At 39.3% G+C, this 18,687-nt stretch overlaps 1 protein-coding gene across 1 annotated transcript; it reads left to right on the top strand.

Moving 5' to 3' along the window:
• Positions 1-572: 572 nt before the first annotated feature.
• mfsd1l (major facilitator superfamily domain containing 1-like) lies at positions 573-17,705 on the top strand. Its single transcript, XM_088323224.1, has 13 exons — positions 573-716; positions 3,451-3,551; positions 3,627-3,736; positions 3,830-3,885; positions 7,720-7,863; positions 10,135-10,293; positions 10,360-10,475; positions 13,522-13,622; positions 13,682-13,793; positions 13,853-13,990; positions 15,729-15,868; positions 15,940-16,051; positions 16,113-17,705. Exons 1-13 carry the CDS (start codon positions 695-697, stop codon positions 16,227-16,229), a joined length of 1,428 nt encoding a protein of 475 aa, XP_088179350.1. The 5' UTR covers positions 573-694; the 3' UTR covers positions 16,230-17,705.
• Positions 17,706-18,687: the final 982 nt, after the last annotated feature.

Below are 18,687 nucleotides of genomic sequence, written 5' to 3'. Positions count from 1 at the left end.
CCTATATGCTTTGTGACTGAATTAAGGTGCTTGCACTATGAGTTTCCCTTTTTTTTTATAAAAATGGTGCTCTAATGTGATCCTTTGTTTCTGAAATAGTTAGTTACTGTCAAGACTGTTCAGGGGACGGGACCAACATAAGGTCTGGCGTTTTCCTGTGAACCATTTTTTTCTTTCTGTTTTTATTTTATTTGCATTGTGAAATTGTGGATTTTGAATTTAACGCAAATTTGCTTTTGGATGAACAAAGAAAAAAATAAAACGTCAACAAAAACGAAAAGGCACGAATAAAGTGTTTTGTGGTTTAAAAAAATAAAAGAATTTCAATACATTCATTTATTAATTTGTCAACTGCTGAATTAAATACAACCAATTCAAAACAGAATAAAAATACCCTTTTGACACTAAAATGTAAACATTAAAATGACAATGAAATTGAAAACGAACCTTTATACATCAATATATCCTAGTAAAGTTATATTCGGGTGAGCACGTGGAAGCTGCGCGTGCGCATCATCAGCACAGACTTGTAAACGACGCTCCCCGCCTTGACAGTGCGCAAGAGGCATCCAGGTTATTGTGAGATCGAATGTTTTAGGCCGCTTGCTAACGCCTATGTAAACAAAAACTGGGTAGCTCCCAGACGTCGATCTGTTCCCCCTCATTTTGACAGTCGTCCTTTTCTCTTCTCAACATGGCACAACCGGCAGAAGAGGGTAAGTTTGATAAAAATATACAATTCTGCTCATTTAGTTGCGTGACCTGATTTTCCCAGACCGCGTGGGAGGGAGCCACTAAAATAGCTAACTCAGCATGTTTCAGCTATCGTGCCATCATAATGAAAAATTGTGATCCCCCCCCCCTTAACGCGTCTAAAATGAACGAACTACCTTTAAATTATGTATTTAATTTATCTCACAAATATTGTATTTTCTCTCTCATCAAACGAGAAAAAAAAGTAAAATCTAAGTACCGATACAAGGTGTCGATACCTGTGCCGATACATTTTCTTTACATAATGGCAATGGTACATTTCTACAGGGTTCCCTCGAAACTTTGAAAAGTCGTAAAATTATTTCAATTCTCATCTCATTAGCTGCACCGCTTATCCTCAGTAGGGTCACGGGGGGTGCTGGAGCCCATCCCAGCAATCAGTGGGCAGGGGACACCCTGAACTGGTTGCCAGCCAATCGCGGGGCACACAGGGACAGACAACTCGCTCGCTCATTCACACCTAGGGACAATTTGGACCGGCCAATCTACCTGAAATGCATGTTTTTGGAATGTGGGAGGAAACCGGAGTGCCTGGAGGAAACCCACGCAAGCACGGGGAGAACATACAAACTCCGCACAGTAAGTCCGGTAGCTGGATTTGAACCCACACAGGAGGTTCCCAAGACCTTATAACTGTGCCTCACACGCGCTAACCACTGCGCCGCCGTGCTGCCCCATTATTTTAATTATTTATCCTTATAATAAAACCTTAATTGGCATTTAATTGTCTTAAATCCAATTTTCAAAGTCTTAAAAATGTCAACACGAAGAATTAGTAATATTCAATCTGTTTTCCACATGCAGTTTATTTTTCCAAGCATGTGTTTTTATAATGCTACACTCAAAATTGGTCATGAATATAGCAGTGTTGTTTTTCAAAGAAGTTTTACACTGGAGCAAAAAGTCGTTTGCCGTTTTTCATGCATCATGATAAAAATGCCTCATGGTTGTTAGCTGAAGCTCATGTGTTCTGCTGGTCCGGTGCTGTGGAATGCTCTTCCCCCTGAGATCCGATCTGCAACCTCAGTGGAAATGTTTAAATCTAAGCTTAAAACTCACTTCTACTCCATAGCATATGAATAACCTACTCTTCTCGTCGGCTGAAAAATAGTCTGTGTAATATTGTGTAATAATCTGTGAAGCCCTTTGAGACTCTTCGTGATTTAGGGCTATACAAATAAAAATGACTTGACTTGACTTGAAGAGCTCTTTGGAATAATAGTGATATGTCAGTTTTGGCTGAGGATACATAAGGTACTGTAAACATCATTTTAATAGTTTTTTTTTAGTTTAATGTCAACTTGGTCTTGAATTAAATTTTAAAAAAGCATGACACAAGTCTTAAAAGTCTTGAATTTAATTTGTCATAAGATATATGTTGAGAATCGGAACAGGAGGAGAACCCAGATGCGTGACGTTTTGCCTACAAGCTTTTATTTTATGGGAAATGGGGCAGTTATGCAGGTTAACCCAAACGCAGGGATCAGAATGGAGATTTTCATTTTCAGCTGAAATAGCCAGCGTCCAGGAATAAACCAGGGCGGAGCCCCCCCCCAAAAAAAACTGGGTTTTAGGCAATTTACTTGTCCAAAACCATGCTTATATTTATCATTTAAGTAACATTTTTAGAAGATTAAAATAATTTGCCCACATAACTGATTTTTTTGTAAATACTGCAAGATAAGTTCAAATGCAGTTCAGTCCCTGCAGCTTGTGCGACAATGCGGCCAATTTTTCTAACGGCCGCCAGGGTGCGCCAGAGCAATAAAGGAAAGAGTGAGACAGTCGGATTTTGAATTTGTTTGCTACGCAAGAGAAAAAGTGAAAAAGTCGGAATGCCTTTGGGGTTCAAAAACAGCGGAAATCCGCGGATCCGCGGAAAATTCTGATCCCTGCAAACGGCAGTGATTCGGCGATAGTTGGGCGGAAGACGTAAGGCAGCAGTCTGGCGTGGAATGACAGGAAGCCAGAGGCCGACGAGATTGATATTAATTGCACGAGCAGATGTCAGACAGATGAGGTCGATACCGGACCGGACGGGACATGCAGAATCGATATCAAACACTGAAGATCGAAATTAAACAGGACAAACTAGACGGGAACGAAACTGGAGATCGATATTAAACAGGATAAAATAATCAGGAACAATACCGGACAGGAAACACAAGCAGGAAACCGTACAGAGTCAAAACCCACTTCTTGCGGGTGCAGAGGTTCGTTGACAGACTGACAAAGGGTGAGTGAGACCACTGAGCTTATATAGAAAGGGAAGCCAATCTGTCAATGAGCCGCAGCTGGCGCCACATGGCCGGGGCCAATTGGGTGCCATGGCAACCGTGACAATGTTGAAACCCTGTTTCTAAAAGCATTTTAACACCCACAAAACTGAAATTAGAGTAATGATGATTTGATATAATTTAATTACAATTTATCGGTAAAATTTTATGTTTGGATTTAAATTTCCAAACAAAGTAAAACCATCAGAAGACAAAAATATCATTTACTTGTGATATCGGTATTGGACATCAGTATCAATCTAAACATTTCCAATGCAAAGAAAAAGACAGTACTAGTTCAGCTTCATTTATTTCTTCCGGGATTTACTTATTGACTTTAAGAAAATCAATCAATGGAACATTGTTTTAAAATTCATTCATTATTTTTGTTTCCCTCCAGCGTATTATCGTTTCGTGGTGCTATTCTTCAACTGCCTCTTGACGTTCGGCTCCTACTTCTGCTTTGACATGCCCAGTGTTTTGCAAAATCAGTTCCAAGGGGTATGTAACATTTAGATAAAGCTAGATATAGTATGATGTGTTCGATTAATCCCGAAACGGTTCACTTATCACCAGAATCTGACCTGCTCCAATGGGACAGCGATCAATGGGACGGTGGACTGTGTAGAGGGCTTGGGGATGACTCCTCAGGAGTACAATCTCCTTTACGCTATTTATGCGTGGACGTATGTATACAAAATGAAAAAAAAATCCCTTTTGGATCGAGATTTCTCATACTAAACTCAAACGTGGTTGATGTTCTTTTTTTTCATTCCCAGGAATGCAATCGTGGTGATCCTCGCCGGCTTCCTGATTGACAAACTGGGAAACCGATGTAAGACATTTTCAGTGTTTATAGCAAGTAGTGATACTTCGGTGATTGAATCTGTTTGGGATTGGATCTATTTTCCCCCCATTGTCACTGTTTTCCTGCCTATTATCATTCGCAAAGAGGCATTAAAACACACTCTCAAGGTTTCTTTATTTTCCTCATGTTGAGGTTTTTGAGTGTTTCCTTGCCCTCATGTTGGTTTCAGATCAGGGGATGGTGTAATAATAGTCTGAAAAATAGTCTGTCTAATAACCCGTGCAGCCCTTTGAGACTCTTTGTGATTAAGGGCTATACAAATAAAAATGACTTGACTTGATTAAATCCCAATAAATTCCCAACACGAGATGTCGAACTGACGATCTCTCACAGACTTATGCTACCTGACCGGGGAAGATGGCCGCCCATCTCACTTGGCTGCATTTTCAGCTGCGATTAGATTTCTTGGACTTCATTTTTTGAACGCAGCAACGAAATTTACTTGAATTTTTGGTTCGAGCACTGATTTGTTTCAACTTATAATCATTTGATTACCCCCAATACCCCAGATAAAACCAAAATAGTATACCATAAGTGCTACTAATGCATGCATATGATGAAATACCATGACAAACAAGTATACATGTAAGGGAAGAAGGAAAAATCATATGCCTATGGTTTGACATGACTTGACCTGGTAAAGTGGAGTTAGCGGGTGGATGAAGGGTAGAGGACACGGAAGCAGCAGATAAAAAACGAAACCGATTTGAAAACCTTCCATTGCAATGTTAGTCATGCCTTTAGAAGATTTTTTCGCTTTAGTCACCTCCTTATTTTAACAATAGTACCAATCACAGTGTTCATTTTACCTCTGAAAAGTGATAGGTCCCAGGAACTTGCATGCTCAAAAATCTATGGGTCCCAACAGAGATCTATGGGTCCCCAAAATGTAGTGTTATCGAGGTTGAAATTGTAAATCGGCGACAAATATATAAGTAAATATATAAATCTATATATTCATTCAGTTTTAATCATCACACTTAATTGGTAATACAAAGCAGTTATCGCCTCAGATTTTTCATTTCACAAAAATATTGTACATTATACTAAATAATATTGCTCAAATATTAGTCTATATATTCATGCAGTTTTAATCACTTCAGATTTTTCAGTTCATATATTCTTCATGGTTTGCCATCCCGCCACAGTTGTAATGCCTTCTCAAGGTCCAATTGCAGCAACGTAATTTCCATAGCTAATTTGTGGTTTTCATTGTTGTTGTGCCGATCCAATGTGCTTTTCTGAAAGTTCGTATTGTGAAACGATTTATGCGATCCAGTTTTTTTGTCACGCTGGGTACACGCATCACAGAACATGTAGCCTCCATTATCATCCTCCTCATAGCGTAACCAGGAATATAATTGAGCCCATTTTGGCAGAAAAGTCCTTTTCTTGCTAGGGGTATTCTTTTGTTTATTGTCTTTTGTCGAATCGTTCGCTTCAAAACACGTGTTTTCCTTGCCTTCGCTGTCTTCTGAAGAATTTCTCCGCCGTTTTTTCGTGCCGGAATTATTGCTGTTGTTACCACTTTCTGTATTATGTTTCGACTTATTACCGACACTGAAGAAATTACCAATTTTTTGTTGATTTGCACCTAATACCAACTGTTTTTACGGAGGCATACATCTCTTTCACTCGACAACCACCAAAACAATGACGTCATCTCGAAGCAACGGGATCTCGTTTGCCGAGATCGGCGCGAGACCAAAACAACAATGGCGGATCTGCCTGACGAAAAGTTTGGAGTGCAGTAAATCTTTGAAAAAAAAAAAAGGAATCGGGTAATAGTTACAAATTTGGTGTCAAAAAAGTAGCGTTCCGTGGACGCTCGTTGATTTGACACTATGCGTCCCCAGCAAAAATGATGAGTCTGGGACGCGGGCAAACGGGAACACTGCAATCTTGAGTCCGTTATGGCCGTGGAACTTAGCGAAGGTAGCAATTCATGTTCCGTCTGAGGTACCACTTTATAAAAGCATCAGGGTTGGGTAGGGTTACTTTAACTTGATTACTTTCAATTACTTTTGGATGACTCCAATACCAAATATGCTAATAAAAGACAAAAGAAACTAAATATGAATACAATTATGACTCACAACACGTGGTAAGCTTTCTCTCCTGGCTTTGATCTCCGGCAAAACGAACATAAAATGCGACAGAAACAAAATGAAAATAAATCCAAACAGCTTGCCAACATCTTTTTTGCCGTTCCATGTATTCCGTTACTCCCCAAGCCTGCACAAAATGTAGTCATTTTATTCATATTTAGTTACTTTTGTCTTTTATTAGCATATTTGGTATTGGAGTAATCCAAAAGCAATTGAAAGTAATCAAGTTAAAGTAACCCTACCCAACCCTGAAAAGCATACACAAGGGTTTTGTCTTTGCAGTTACGTCTCATTAGAGAATAATATTCAATAATAAAGGAGGAGACAGAATAGGAAGCCTGGTAGTGTACTTGTTAAGACCCTTACATGGCGAACACCCATGACATATATCCGACTTTCTTTTGTGGGGGGAAGTGGGGGTGATTGCTTTATGTTGTAGTCTCATTCTACAGAGATTATAATCAAGATTAGATCCCCAGATGATCAAATCAATGAACACTTACTCCTTTTCTCTGATGTGATCACCTCAATGTTGTCATAGCAAGGATGCATATTTGCATATTGGGACAAAAGCATGACCAACTTAGGTGCCGAGGTGCCTAACTTGTTTGGGCAATTGGGTTGGCCATGGTCCTAAAAAGTTTGTGTGTGTTTTTTGCTATTTTTTTCCCTTTTTTTATTTTCTTTGTAATTGTATGTGTTTGTCTTGCTGTCGGTCACCCCTCTTGAGGGATATGACCAAGGTAGATAGATAGATAGATAGATAGATAGACAGTGTCTGAAACAACGTCTGCCCGGACGCCCGGGGCATGCATCTTTTACGTCGGGCGTACAACTTCCAAAACATCTCCGCCCGGGTGGCCGACAACTTTTTCAAGGAAAAAAAAAATCTATTTTTTTCCAAATCAAACGTTTGCTTTATTCCGATTTCGAAATCTTTGTTCCGTTTGGAAATTTCGGTTCGTTTGGCTATATGCATACTCGGCAGCCAATCACAGGCCTGCATCGAATAACTTCGTGCTTCCGGACTCTCCCGAACGTTATAAGGTCATATGCATTTGCATATCATTTTCCGAAGTAGACGCACTGAGAACACAAGAAAAATGGAGAAGTGGTTAGGAATCAATCCAAAACCTCAGCCCCAGAAGAAATATTCAAAAGAAGCTAACGAAATTGATGACGCTACAAAACGTTAACGTACATTAAAAGCATCACAGAAAGCGGAGTTCACGTGGCTTGTAGCAGACGACGCAACGCAAAATTTACATTTTGGGAATTCCCCTCCTCCCCTGATAACAGTTTAATATACTCTATAGCAGGGGTCTCCAACGTTTTTCCAGGGTGGCCTCTAAGGACAGCCGAGGTGCCTGCAGACCTGTTCTAAGAATAGCTAATCGGTGCTGGGGCATTGGGATTTTCTGGTAGTTTTTAGTGGTTGATTGAGTCTTTAACCCTAAAAAGTAACCTGGTAATAACATAGTAACAACATAGTAATAACGTGATGTGTTATTTTAGAAATGCAAAGTGGCCCCCCTTGCGCTAATTGGTAACGAAAAAAGCTCTCATCTTGAAAATGATTGTAGACCCCTGCTCTTTATAGAGGATACGAAACCATATTGATGCACCCTTAATCAGCCATTGAAGTTTTTGGTTCGCTGTCAAAGTTAAAACCCTTTTTTTGTTGTCTCTCCAGTTGGAGTGTTCCTTTTCTCCTTTCTCTGTGTTTTGGGGTCCTCTATGTTCGCTCTGGGTTCCCACTTTAAAGGAAGTCCCTGCCTGCTGCCCCTCATGCTGACGGGACGGCTACTGTTCGGATCTGGCAACGGAGCACTGACGAGTGAGAGGAGCCGTGCATCAAATCAAAACAAAAACAAATATCACCCATTTGCTCTTTTTGTTTGTTTTTGCCCTGGAACTGTGTGTGTTTCTAATAGATGGGTCTGAATTAGGTTTACATAGGAATTGAGGGCAATGTTCCCTCTAAGCTGCGCGCGTGCGCAATTGCGCACTACCCAGAGCTTTTCCGCGCACAAGAAAATCTAGCCAGCTCACAAAAATCAGGGCTCGAAATTGCTAATCAAGAAGCGAATTAAGTCAAAGTTACAGTGCATGAAGGTAAAAATACACGGGTTCCCCTGACGCTATTTTCTAAATGCGGTATTTTGAAGTCAATGTCGAAGTCGAACGAAGTTGAGTAAAGTCAGTAGAGTTTTTCGAGAACCGGCTTCTTCGGCTCGGCTCACTAAACAGAACCGGCTCTTTCGGGGCCCAAACGGCTCTTCAGATTGTTTTTGCTTCTTTAATCCCTACACAACCAAATATTATGTAAAATTGTGCACAAAATGACTTAAAGGAAGGGGGGAATAGAACAAAAAAGCCAAAAATACCAAAATGAAAAAGTAGTAAAAAGCTGAGAAAAAAGAAACAAAAGGAAGAGAAAAAAGAAGGAAAAATTCAGAAAAAAGCCAGAAAAAAAGAAAAGAAAGAAACAAAGGAAAAAAAAGTAAATAGAGAACAAAAAGAAAATAAGTAACAACTCGGAAAAAATAAACACAATGAGATTTTTTTTAAAGGAATAAAAATAAATTGAAAAAATAACTGGGAAAAAGAAGAAAAAGTTTGTGTTGCATTCAAATAATTTCCAATTATACCAAGTCAATCTTGTTGCCAACATTGTACTTCCACTAAAAAAATGTGATTAAATACAGTTCTGTATCTTGCAACCGACTAAATAAGCCCCCAAAAATGTTAGTACAGTGGGACCTCGCTACTTCGCGGTTCCACGTTCGCGGGTTCAGAGCTTCGCGGGTCTAAAAATTGTAATAAAAATAAAATAATAATAAAAATAGGTTTTTTTTTGTTTGTTTTTTTGTTTGTTTTTTAGCATACTTCGCTGATTTTCACTTTTTGCGGGTGGTTTTTGTCCCCATTAACCGGGTCTAAAAAACAAAAATCATAAAATAATATAATTGAAAAAAAATAAATAAATATATATATATATATATATATATATATATATATATATTAATGGTTGATTGAGTCTTTAACCCTATATATATATATATATATATATATATATATATATATATATATTTTTTTTTTTTTTTTTTAAGTATTTTTGAAGGGGCGTTGCTACTTCGCTAATTTTCACTTTTTGCGGGTGGTTTTTGTCCCCATTAACCGGGTCTAAAAAACAATAATCATAAAATAATATAATTGAAAAAAATAAATAAATAAATATATATATATATATATATATATATATATATATTAATGGTTGATTGAGTCTTTAACCCTATATATATATATATATATAGGGTTAAAGACTCAATCAACCATTAATATATATATATATATATATATATATATATATATATATATAATTTTTTTTTTAAGTATTTTTGAAGGGGCGTTGCTACTTCGCGGATTTTCACTTTTCGCGGGTGGTTTTGGTCCCCATTAACCGCGATAACCGAGGGATTACTGTATTATGCGACAAAAGATACCAGGAAAAAAACGGAAATGAAAATCTTGAGAAAGAATTGTTGTAAAAACAAATGACGTTTGTAGGCCGTAAAACCTTTGCAATAATATATTAGTCAATTCATTTAAAAGTGAATTATTATTTTTTTGCATTGCCGGAAACTCAGCAAAATGTAACGTGATGTCAAGTTTTGGACATGTTTGATCATGATTTAGTTGCCACACTTGGGATTGCCGTTGCTCACTGTTGTTTCAAGCGTTGCTCACCGACTTTGTGTGAACGCTAAGACCCCTGGAAAATTACAGGGAACATTGATTGAGGGTAAGATGTGTTTGTGATTTTAGCCTGGGTTGTAAGTGTGATTAAGGTGAGTTCAAGTACATCTCGTAAACCAGCTCAGTAGCCTAGATGGTAAGGCGCCCGCTTTGAGACTGGGAGGTTCGGGTTCGCGCCCCGGCCGAGTCATTCCTAAGACTTAAAAAGTGGTCGGCGGCGCCCTCTCTTGGCTGCGGCTGCATCGGGTCAGATGCAATCGACATTTCGTTCTGTGTACATTGTTACACAGAATGACAATACAAGGAAATTATTATTATTATTATTATAATGATTGCTTTCTGTGTCTAGTTGTTCAGAACCGCATCACCGCCTTCTGGTTCAAGGGGAAGGAACTGGCCCTGGCTTTCGGGTTGACCTTGGCGTTCTCCCGCCTGGGCTCAGTCCTCAACTTCTTCTTCACGCAGCGCTTTGAAGAAAAGTTCGGCATGCAGTGGACCCTCTGGGGTGGTAGGTGGAAAACGAGTGTGATAAACGAAGATTTGACATGCTAGCGGGCTTTACTTTTATTTCTAGGTGCTTTCTTGTGCGTTTTGGGCTTTACGTCTGCCATCATGGTGAGCTTTTTAGACAAGGTGGGGATGAAGCAGCTCGGCCTTGATGGGGTCATCCAAGAGGAGTCTCGCAAAGTGGTATGACTTGATTCCTTTAGCGTTTCGTAATGTACCGTATTTTCCGCACTATAAGGCGCACCGGGTTGTCGGCGCACCCCCAAAAAATAGTTTTTGGTCCTATATTTTCCATACATAAGGCGCACCGGATTATAAGGCGCTACAATGGGAACGTCGACAAAACAGTCAGGTAGTTCAGTCCAACTTATTACCCCCTTAACATTCCCAAAGCTTGTCTCAGACATGTACGGAAACAGTGTCTGTACGATGTCACCAATCACTCAAATGCATCGTTCCAAATATCATTCGGAAGGTTAAAGTCTTGGGATTCAAGAAATGCCAAACATTTCTTAGTTTCCATTTTATTTTTTGCTGGCAACTGTGTGGACAGCAAAGTAAGAATTTTATTGTGCAGGGAAACGGGGTTCTTTACAGTGCATATGACAATAAACACTTTGAATTGAATTGAGTTTCAAAATAGACTCATCACAGAAACATCAAGATCGTTCTAAAACAAGATATAAAGCCGCATAGCTCACCTAAGTTCTCTTGCAGCCATCTCGTTCAATAATGATACGTAACCATGGTCTTCTTACAACCATGAGTAGTAAATCCAGGTGAGTAAAATATTTACAAACACAGAATAGTAAAAAAATGTTTTCTCTATGCCGTAGTGCAACCCAACGTGCGATTCATAATCATCTTTTTCGTCCAATTGCAGGCTTTGTTTCGCCCCTTTAGCCTATGCGAGCCTGTAAATGATAAAAAGGATCCGCCCCTTTACCCCCGAATAACTTTAGCCAATAGTGATCGATTCAAATGATGATTGACACATTGGTTAGGAAATGAAACGCCGGTATATAAATCCCAGCATACACCGCGGAATACTTCGCCTTCGGGGGAAAATCGAGTCGGCGGCTGCTTGCCTTAGTTGCAAGACTTTGCGACTTAATATTGATCCATATATAAGGCGCACTGTATTATAAGGCGCATGGTCAGCTTTTGAAAAAATAAAGGCTTTTAGGTGTGCCTTATAGTGCGGAAAATACGGTAATCATATTTAGAGTTAATATGCTAACTGATGCCAGTTATAGCTACGCACCCGTCACAATGAAAAATGCAAACTTGTGTAAAGAATTACCGGTAATCATTTTAAACACATGTATTTGAAATGAATGAATTAAAACATGCACAAAAATCTAAATTGATATTTTAAAAATGCTCAGTTGAGATAAAAAAAATCCTTACTTGGTGTTTAAATGACTGGTCTAACTTCTGCACGGATGTCAAAATTGGAAACCTAGATTGCAAAAACTGCTATAAGGCACCAATTAATAAAACCATCCATCCATCCATTATCTGCACCGCTTATCCTCAGTAGTATCGCGGGGTTGCTGGAGCACATCCCAGCTATCTTCGGGCAGTGGGCAGGGGACACCCAGAACTGGTTGCCAGCCAGTTGCAGGGCACACAGGGACAGACAACTCACTCGCTCATTCGCACCTAGGGACAATTTGAACCGGCAAATTAATCTGAAATGCATGTCTTTGGAATGTGGGAAGAAACCGGAGTGCTAATAGAAACCCACACAAGCACGGGGAGAACATGCAAACTCCACACAGGAGGTTTGATCTCACCATCTCAGAACTGTGCAGCACACGCGTTAACCGCTGCGCCGCCGTGCTGCCCTTAATAAAACCAATGAATTGAAAATGAGATACTCAAAAAGAATAACGGTACAATGAAAGAGTTTTCAAGGCTTTAATTACATACCACAACTTCTTTTTGCGGCACGGCGGATGAGTGGTTACCGTGTCCGTGGCACAGTTTTGAGGTCATGGGATCAATTCCTCCTGTGCGGAGTTTCCATGTTCTCCCTGTGCTTGTATCAGTGTCCTCTCACATTAAAAAAAACATGCGTGTCAGGTTAGTTGGCCGTTCCAAATTGTGTGCCCTGCGACTGGCCGGCAACCAGTTCAGGGTGTCCCCTGCCCACTGCCTGAAGACAGCAGGGTTGGGCTCCAGCACCCCCGTGACCCTACTGAGGATAAGTGGTGCAGATAATGAATGGATGGATGGAACTTTTCTTTCAAGTCCTTGTAACCATATGCAATAATCGGTGTCACCTAATACTATGAATCTTCCATAGTTGGGTCATTTGTAGTAATGGCAAAATGAAGCCCATTAAAGCAGTGAAGCACCGCAGTGAAATGCTTCGCACACGTATGGGGCTTCAAGATGAATCATTACTCGATTATGAAACCATGTGGACAGAATAATATAAATCATGCTTGGTGCATGCAATTAAATAATAGGGTGAGAATCATTCTAATCATTATCTGAATACAAAAATGTTTTAACATAAAACCTTTTGTTACATTGTCTATGTTTGTGATTTAGCAGTTAATTTGTGAAATGAGCTAAAATAATGTGCTTTTTTTTTTGCCTTGTTTAATGTCAGACATTTTCTTACCAACGTTCCGGATTCCGGCAGTTAAGGGGGATCCACAGTATTATATTGTAGCCGCTTTTATTTCGATCTACATTTTCAGAATCAGTCATGTGGTACACCCTCGGCGGGGCTTCAAACGTTGCCGCTTCAACACACACCTCGACTTGCGGTTCATGAACCACACATCTGACTCGGCACACGCTTCAGTGATTCGAATCGAGGAGCTCATCACTCGTCATTTGGTTATTTTTCTATTGACATCTTTGTCTGCTCAATAGTTATTTATGGTTCATTCGTGCCATCTTCTGATCACTTGCAGTAACAGCAGGTTTAATGTGCGATTCATTTTAAACGACACTTTTAAATACTACTAGGAAAAGTCGTGTAAAAATTCTCTGATCAATTTTGAAATATGATTCTCAATGTTTAGCAGATCTGGTTTCTTGTAGGATTTTCCACGAGTGATAGTCCAAACTAGCGTCTTCCTCGACTCGAATATTTTTCGTTGCATCTTCCTCTGCACATATGTTCAATTAAAGAGACTGAAAATACAGCACAATTTACATGTTTTTTTTTTTTAAATATACACAAATGTTTGTTTATTTTGTTACGTAGAAAATTCAGGATGTGAAGAAGCTGTCCCTGAGATACTGGTTGCTGGTCCTCACCATTATGTTCTTCTACAATGGGATCTTCCCCTTCATCGCCGACGCCAGGTACTGGAGAAGTAAAACTCCACAATCTGTCAAATCCTCATACTGCATTTTCCCCGTAGCAAGTTCATCCAGGATAAGTACGACGACTACACGCAAGAGGATGCGGCCTACGTCGCCGGCGCCGTATACGACAGCTCGCTGGTCCTCTCCGCCAGCGTGGGCATTCTCATCGTGAGTGGTCTCAGAGTTTTTCATCTAAGTGCAAAATGAAAAGGAGAAGTTTGTTCTAGGATTATGTGGGTCTGCGGGGGATCTTCGCGCTGTCCTGCGCCATTTTCACGTTGCCGGTCTTCGGATTGCTGGCCTTCACCTTCGTGGCTCCTCTCGTCTCCACCGTCTGGCTCGGAGTCACGTACTCTTTTGCCGCGGTGAGTTGGGATGTACCCGATCTGTTTATTTTTACGCACAAAAAAAGCATGGATAGATTAGTCGTTTGGATGATTGATTGTTAAAAATATTTTAAAATACTGTTTAAAAGTGACACGTGATTACATTTTGTGTACAGTAATCTGAAAATAACCAAAACGTGTATTGTATTTATGTAAGGATTTTCCTAGCTTTAATTTTGAAAATCGTTAGGATTGTAAACAAATGCCTCTAGGTGTTGCTTGAGCTCCACCTTTTACTCTGAAGGATGCTAGAATTTCCTACACTGATAAAAATTAAATTGTGATTACTTGAGTTGTTTGAGTTCTGATATGAATTACTTATCCCAAGAAAATGGATTCAATGAACTAGGCCGATTTAAATAGCACACACACAATTTATTAACACAGAGAACTAATGACATTTTGTGTACAGTAATCTGAAAATAACCAAAACATGTATTATATTTATGTAGGGATTTTCCTAGCTTTAATTTTAAAAAATAGTTAGGATTAAAAGGTATTATTCTTTACTTCAATCAGTATCAGTAAACGAATTTGCCTCTAGGGGTTGCTTGTGCTCCACCTTTTACTCTGAAGGATGCTAGAATTTCCTACACTGATAAAAATTAAATTGTGATTACTTGAGTTGTTTGAGTTCTGATATGAATTACTTATCCCGAGAAAATGGATTCAATGAACCCGGCCGATTTAAATAGCACACACACAGTTTATTAACACAGAGAACTAATGACATTTTGTGTACGGTAATCTAAAAATAACCAAAACATGTATTATATTTATGTAGGGATTTTCCTAGCTTTAATTTTGAAAATAGTTGGTATGGAAAGGAAATATTCTTTACTTCAATCAGTATCAGTAAACGAATTTGCCTCTAGGTGTTGCTTGTGCTCCACCTTTTACTCTGAAGGATGCTAGAATTTCCTACACTGATAAAAATTAAATTGTGATTACTTGAGTTGTTTGAGTTCTGATATGAATTACTTATCCCAAGAAAATGGATTCAATGAACTAGGCCGATTTAAATAGCACACACACAATTTATTAACACAGAGAACTAATGACATTTTGTGTACGGTAATCTGAAAATAACCAAAACATGTATTATATTTATGTAGGGATTTTCCTAGCTTTAATTTTGAAATTAGTTAGGATTGAAGCAAATTATTCTTTACTTCAATCAGTATCATTAAACGAGTTTGCCTCTAGGTGTTGCTTGTGCTCCACCTTTTACTCTGAAGGATGCTAGAATTTCCTACACTGATAAAAATTAAATTGTGATTACTTGAGTTGTTTGAGCTCTGATATGAATTACTTATCCCGGGAAAATCGATTCAATGAACCAGGCCGATTTAAATAGCACACACACAATTTATTAACACAGAGAACTAATGACATTTTGTGTACGGTAATCTGAAAATAACCAAAACATGTATTATATTTATGTAGGGATTTTCCTAGCTTTAATTTTGAAAATAGTTAGGATTGAAAGAAATTATTCTTTACTTCAATCAGTATCAGTAAACGAATTTGCCTCTAGGTGTTGCTTGTGCTCCACCTATTACTCTAAAGGATGCTAGAATTTCCTAAACTGATAAAAATTAAATTGTGATTACTTGAGTTGCTTGAGTTCTGATATGAATTACTTATCCCAAGAAAATGAGTCCCCGGGACCCATCACTTTTCACAGGTAAAATGAACACTGCCTGCTGCGTTGCAGGCAAGCATGTGGCCATCCATCCCTTTGGTGGTGCCCCAAGCGACCATCGGCACGGCCATGGGTCTGGCCACCTCCGTCCAAATGGTCGGCATCGGCATCTCCAACCTGGTCGTCGGGCAGATTTTGGGCACCAAGTCCAGGTTCAGAAAAACCCGCCCCTCGATACAACGCGCAATTTCGTTTAAATTCACGTTTTGTTTTTTTCTCCCAGCGACACGAAGATTCCGCTTTGGCGCTGGCAAAGGGTGATGATCTTCATGCTGGCCAACACCGTGGCCTGCATCGGCACGGCGGCCATGCTCAACGTGGTGGACCACAAACAGGTCAGGGCCTCGTTTGGAAAAATATGCCAGGCGCGACTAAACTCGTCACTTTTGTTCTCAGGGAGGGATTTTGAACAAGTTGACCAAACGGACGGCCCCGGCCGAGAGGGAGCCCGACACGGAGCCGCTGACCCAAGAAGAGGACGAAGAAGACGACCGGACGCAATCTCGTTCCTGAGCTCAACAACAAGTTTGATTCATTTTCTCTCCTCGCTTTTTTCGGAAACGATTTTGAAGACGAATGGAGATTGAGGATTTTCTTTTTCTTACTTAGAATGAAGTGCATGATTCACTCTCTTTCGCTGCCATTGACGGATATATACGTCAAAGTTATATTTTATATAATAATACTGTCCAGGCACATTGTATCAAAAACGCCTTGTTACTGTTTTACACTTTTATGACTTTTGTAGCCAGTGATTTTGGAAAAAGGAATTGTGTCATTTTTTTAAAAAACAGTGAAAGAAGTGTTCTCGTTTGCCCGCATCATTTTCCCTGGGGATGCATAGTCTCAAATCAACCGTATTTTCCGCACTATAAGGCGCACCTAAAAGCCTTTATTTTTTTCAAAAGCTGACCATGCACCTTATAATACAGTGCGCCTTATATATGGATCAATATTAAGTCGCAAAGTCTTGCAACTCGACTCGATTTTCCCCCGAAGGCGAAGTCGTCCGCGGTGTATGCTGGGATTTATATACCGGCGTTTCATTGGCTAACCAATGTGTCAATCATCATTTGAATCGATCACTATTGGCTAAAGTTATTCGGAGGTAAAGGGGGCAGATCCTTTTTATCATCGACAGGCTCGCATAGGCCAAAGGGGCAAAACAAAGCCTGCAATTGGCCGAAAAAGATGTGTCAATCATCAGTTAAATCGATCACTATTGGCTAAAGTTATTCGGAGGTAAAGGAGGCGGATCCTTTTTATCATTTACAGGCTTGCATAGGCTAAAGGGACAAAACAAGGCCTGCAATTGGCCGAAAAAGATGAATGTGAATAGCATGTTAGGTAGAACTACAGCATAGAGAAAACAGTATTTTACTATTCTGTACTGTATTTGTAAATATTTTACTCTCCTGGATTTACTACACTCACGGATATTAGAGGACCATGGTTGCACATTAGTATTGAACACAACGACTTCGGTGAGCTAGTCCGGCTATATATTTTCTCAGTATCTTGTTTCAGACTGATCTCGATGTTTCTGTGATATCTATTTTTAAATTAGACTCAATTCCAAGTGTTTATTGTCATATGCACAGCAAAGTTGCGAGCGAAAAAGAAAATCGAAACTAAGGAATGGTTGGCGTTTCTTGAATCCTAAGACATTAATCTTCCGAATGATTTTTGGAATGATGCATTTGAGTAACATCGTGCAGACACTGTTTCCGTACATGTCTGAGACACGTATTTGCTTCTTTTCAAGCTTTGGGAATGTTAAGGGGGTAATAAGTTTAACTGAACTATCTGACTGTTTTGTCGACGTTCCCATTGTAGCGCCTTGTAATCCAGTGCGCCTTATGTATGGAAAATATAGGACCAAAAACTATTTTTTGGGGGTGCGCCCTATAACCCGGTGCGCCTTATAGTGCGGAAAATACGGTACATTTTTTTAAACAAAGATTTACCGCACTCCAAACTTTTCATCCGGCAGATGTTGTTTTGGTCTCGCGGTTCGAGTTTTCGTCTGCACGCCGATCTCGAGTTGTGTGGTGAAAAGTCCGTCTCTTTTTAGAGAACCGGCTTTTTCGGCTCAACTCATTCAAGAGAGCCGGCTCTCAAACGGCTCACTTGCTTTGATGCATTATATTACGAATGATTATGTTGATTATGATTAAGTTAAGAAAAAAAGGAAGTATAAAAGGAGAAAATGAAAAGAGGTAAAATGAACACTGTGAAAGTGAACAGGAGATTTTATAATCCGTGCAGACTTAACTCACGTATATATCTTTAAAATATATAAATGAAAAAAATCGTTTTTATTATTGAAGTGTTTTGTATGTTCGACAATTTCTTGAAGCACCCGTCCTGCACATTATGGCCTGTAGGTGGGACTGTGACATTAATCTATGAATGTGAATGTTTTTATTAATCTGATGTCTTTTTTTTTTTGTCACTTATGATTTTTGGTTTGAATGTTTTATTTTTCTTAATTTTTTTCTCCTATGGTATTAAAAAGGAGCTGCTTTTTGTCAGTATTTAAAGTCGTAATTATGTACTATGGCTTTTTTTTATGTTCTTTTAAATTTGTTTTAATACTTTAGTGATTCCTAACCACGACATCATGAGTGTGACCCAAATTTGGAACATTTTTGGGTGATGTACTTTTACGATTTTACGCCTCAATAAAATGTTGGGAAACGCTGTCTGCTCAAATATTTTCACTGACCAGAAGAGTTCGTATATGGTAAATGGTCCGCTAAGGGGTTGAATCCGGCTCGCGAGACAACGCTGAGGGAAGCACAAGAGAAAAACCAGCTGCAGGTTGAAATATGTCCCCTTGTTGCCAAAGCCAGGTGCCTCTCACAAACGCTGTACTTGTATTTCTTTCTCTCTCACTCTTTCTCCCTTTTTTCTCTCACTCTCTATCTCTCACTCTTACTCTCTCTGTTTCTCTTTTTCTCTTTCTTTG

The sequence above is a fragment of the Urocampus carinirostris genome, chromosome 19, assembly GCF_059441175.1.
Source record: "Urocampus carinirostris isolate Australia breed hairy pipefish chromosome 19, RoL_Ucar_1.0, whole genome shotgun sequence".
Lineage (NCBI taxonomy): Eukaryota > Metazoa > Chordata > Actinopteri > Syngnathiformes > Syngnathidae > Urocampus > Urocampus carinirostris.
Note: the sequence above shows the minus strand (reverse complement) of the source record. Positions and strands in the feature narration are given on the sequence as shown.

Excerpts from the sequence above, each read along its gene's own strand:
- mfsd1l (XM_088323224.1), top strand. The coding sequence starts at position 695 with ATGGCACAACCGGCAGAAGAGG. Across the intron at positions 3,552-3,626 it reads TGCAAAATCAGTTCCAAGGG|AATCTGACCTGCTCCAATGG; the intron begins GTATGTAACATT and ends ACTTATCACCAG. Across the intron at positions 13,991-15,728 it reads TCACGTACTCTTTTGCCGCG|GCAAGCATGTGGCCATCCAT; the intron begins GTGAGTTGGGAT and ends GCTGCGTTGCAG.